Source organism: Austrofundulus limnaeus, unplaced genomic scaffold, assembly GCF_001266775.1.
Source record: "Austrofundulus limnaeus strain Quisiro unplaced genomic scaffold, Austrofundulus_limnaeus-1.0 Scaffold424, whole genome shotgun sequence".
Lineage (NCBI taxonomy): Eukaryota > Metazoa > Chordata > Actinopteri > Cyprinodontiformes > Rivulidae > Austrofundulus > Austrofundulus limnaeus.
Genome location: NW_013952826.1, coordinates 393,373 through 396,125, shown reverse-complemented (window position 1 = coordinate 396,125; position 2,753 = coordinate 393,373). Strand labels below are relative to the sequence as shown.

The 2,753-nt window shown below is 45.8% G+C and overlaps 1 protein-coding gene across 1 annotated transcript in view; it reads right to left on the bottom strand.

Moving 5' to 3' along the window:
• Window positions 1-1,228: 1,228 nt before the first annotated feature.
• klhl43 (kelch-like family member 43) overlaps window positions 1,229-2,753 on the bottom strand; it is a 14,623-nt gene continuing 13,098 nt past the window's right edge. The window contains exon 7 of the mRNA XM_014024474.1: window positions 1,229-2,679. Within this exon, the coding sequence (XP_013879928.1) occupies window positions 1,890-2,679 (790 nt within the window). The 3' untranslated portion in view covers window positions 1,229-1,889. The remainder of the gene's footprint in view (window positions 2,680-2,753) is intronic.

Here is a 2,753-nt window from a genome sequence, read left to right as displayed (position 1 = left end):
TTAAATCAACTTTAAGTTCATTAAATCAACTTTAAGTTCGTTAAATCAACTTTAGGCTTGTTAAATCAACTTTAGGCTCATTAAATCAACTTTAAGTTCGTTAAATCAACTTTAAGTTCATTAAATCAACTTTAAACTCATTAAATCAGCTCTAACCTGTCAGGGACAATCTTAGAAGTTTTGTGGAAACTGGGGGATCTAGAATTTAAAATATGAGTGTAAATTTAACAAACAATGAATCTGATCTTTGTTTCGATCATAATCAGTTTTTCTGCTGTTAAAAATCAGATTAGTTCTGTTTGATTTGTAATATTTCACTGGAACATGTTTGACCTTTGACCTCTGCTCTGTTTCAGTACGACGGTATCATCCTCCCCGGGAAGTAAAGAAGCTCCTCTTCATCTTTGTAACAAAGGAATAAAAGAGAAAAAAGAAAACGCTGGTGTCTGGTGGTTGTTTTTAATCATCCAACAGTAAAAATGATCTTCAGCCTCGGTGAGGAACAAAGCTCTGGTGGTCCTGTTTGGACCACCTGTCCTGTAACAGTCTGGTGCCTCGTGGAGTTCTGGATTTCAGGACTTGTTTTTGTCTCAGGTCCCCTGATGTCCTCTCTGGGACAGACCACACTGGTCTTTTGGTTAGTAAACTTTTTATACATGCTTTGTAATGTTTGTCCTTTACAGGTTCAATTCACACATTGATGAGTTCTTTCTGTGCCTAACCCAACTCAAGCAGGACRTCCTGTTTTAGTCGACTGAAAAACAATTCATTTTTAAAATTCAGAACATTTTCTTTCTCTGGTCCCAAAGCCTCTCCAAACTAGATCTGATACGGTGCTCAGAACTCCAGGCATGGTCCGAACGGTTTTCTTAAAGATCTTGAAATGTCTAAAATCTGGCAGAAACTAATCTGAGTCTTTCGGCTACATTTAACCAGTTGTCTGTTTTAAAGAAAGACAAAATTTCATAGAAATATAAAAAAAAGGGAAAAGTTAAACTGATTATTTCCTAAAGAGCTGTTTAATATTTTATAGGGTTTTTAGTTTAAATAATTTAAAAAAGACTTGTGGTGCTCTGGTTTATTTATGAGGAAGCGATGATCTGTTGCTGTTCAGCTCTCTGACCACACGGGGGCAGCACCGAGCTGCTGCTTTTTATTAACATCTTGCACATTTTATAACTTAATGAATCTGTTACTTATTAAGAAATAAAAACAGGAGAACAGGACGTTTTGATCAAATAGTTTTTATTCAGTGAAACTAATTTAAAGTTGAGTCAAATACAGATTTATTCAACCATATGAGCCACATCAGCTTCATCTTTTCACCTGCTGGAGTCTCTGTTACAGTTTTAGTTTAGTTTCATTAGCAGAAATATTTAAAACTGTTGAATTGGACACGGACATATTTATGTTTTTAAATTGGAACAGTTTTCCTCACATTTTGTCACAAAAAGTCCAAACAGGCTGGTTTGTCGTCTCGTTYGTCTCCATCTGTGTGTCTGCGCCCCCTCCTCCACAACCTGAAGCTTTCTGCTGCCTTCATCTTCTCATCAGATCCATCGTTACTTCCTGTCAGTCGCTTTAAAACCTTCAGCTGCCTCTTTCCTTCCTGCAGACCGGATCAGCTTTGATCCTGACTGGAGGACAGACTGGATCTTCTCAATTTACATCTTTACAATCAAAATAAGATAATTTAGTTTGATTTCAGGTCAGATAAAAGGTTTTGCTGCTCGTCTTTGATCCCTTAATGTGTGTGAATAAAACCTTTAAATCTTTTAAAACTAAAATATGATTAAATTTAGAAAAAGTAAATATTTTAGTCTGTCCTCGTGTCGTTTATCACATCTTTTATTTKGATAAAAATCTTGTTTTTCTTGTCCCGGGTCTCCTCAGGCCCTGGTGGTCAGTGGGGGGGCCTCGCTGCTCTGGTTCTTACCGGGCTGCTGTGGTTCTTCGTGGCCCGGCGTGTTGCGGTGCTGCTGGCGGCGCGATGTGTGGCGGGGGGGCAGGGTCAGGCTGCAGCAGGAGACCCCCACCGTGGGCTCCGGGAGGTCCTCGGCTCTGGACCAGCTGTCCGTGGCGGGGTCGTAGGTCTGCACGGCGGCCTTGTAGCGTTTCTCTGCCTCGTTCCAGCCCCCCAGCAGGAACAGCCGGTCGTTCATGGGGGACAGGCCGGCCGTGCTCACCCCGAGGGGGAGGGGGGYGGCCCGGCTCCACGACCCGCTCTCCGGGGAGAACACCTCCACCGACAGGACGTCCACCCGCTCCGACCCCGGCCCCAGCTGGCTGCCCCCCACCACGTAGACCCGCCCACCCAGGGTRGCGGAGCAGTGCCAGCCGCGGGGGGTCTCCATGGGGGTCTGCTCGGTCCAGGAGTCGGCYTCCACGCTGTAGCGGGCCACGGAGCGCGTGTAGGCGCAGTTGGTGTAGCCCCCGGTCACCAGGAGGTCTCCGGAGGGCAGGGTGGCGCTGGAGTGGCAGCAGCGGGGGGCTTCCATGGGGGCACGCATCAGCCAGGTGTTGGAGGAGGGCAGGTAGCTCTCAGCCGTCGCCAGGAGACCCTCCACGTTACGACCCCCGATGGCAAACAGCCGGCCCCCGCTKGCACACAGAGAGAAGTGGGTCCGACGCTGACGCATGCTGGCCAGGTGCAGCCAGGTGTTGAAGCGGGGGTCATACCTGAGAGCGACAAAAACAACAACATAAACAATGAAAACAAACAACAACAACAACTAGTACATAAACAACCATTA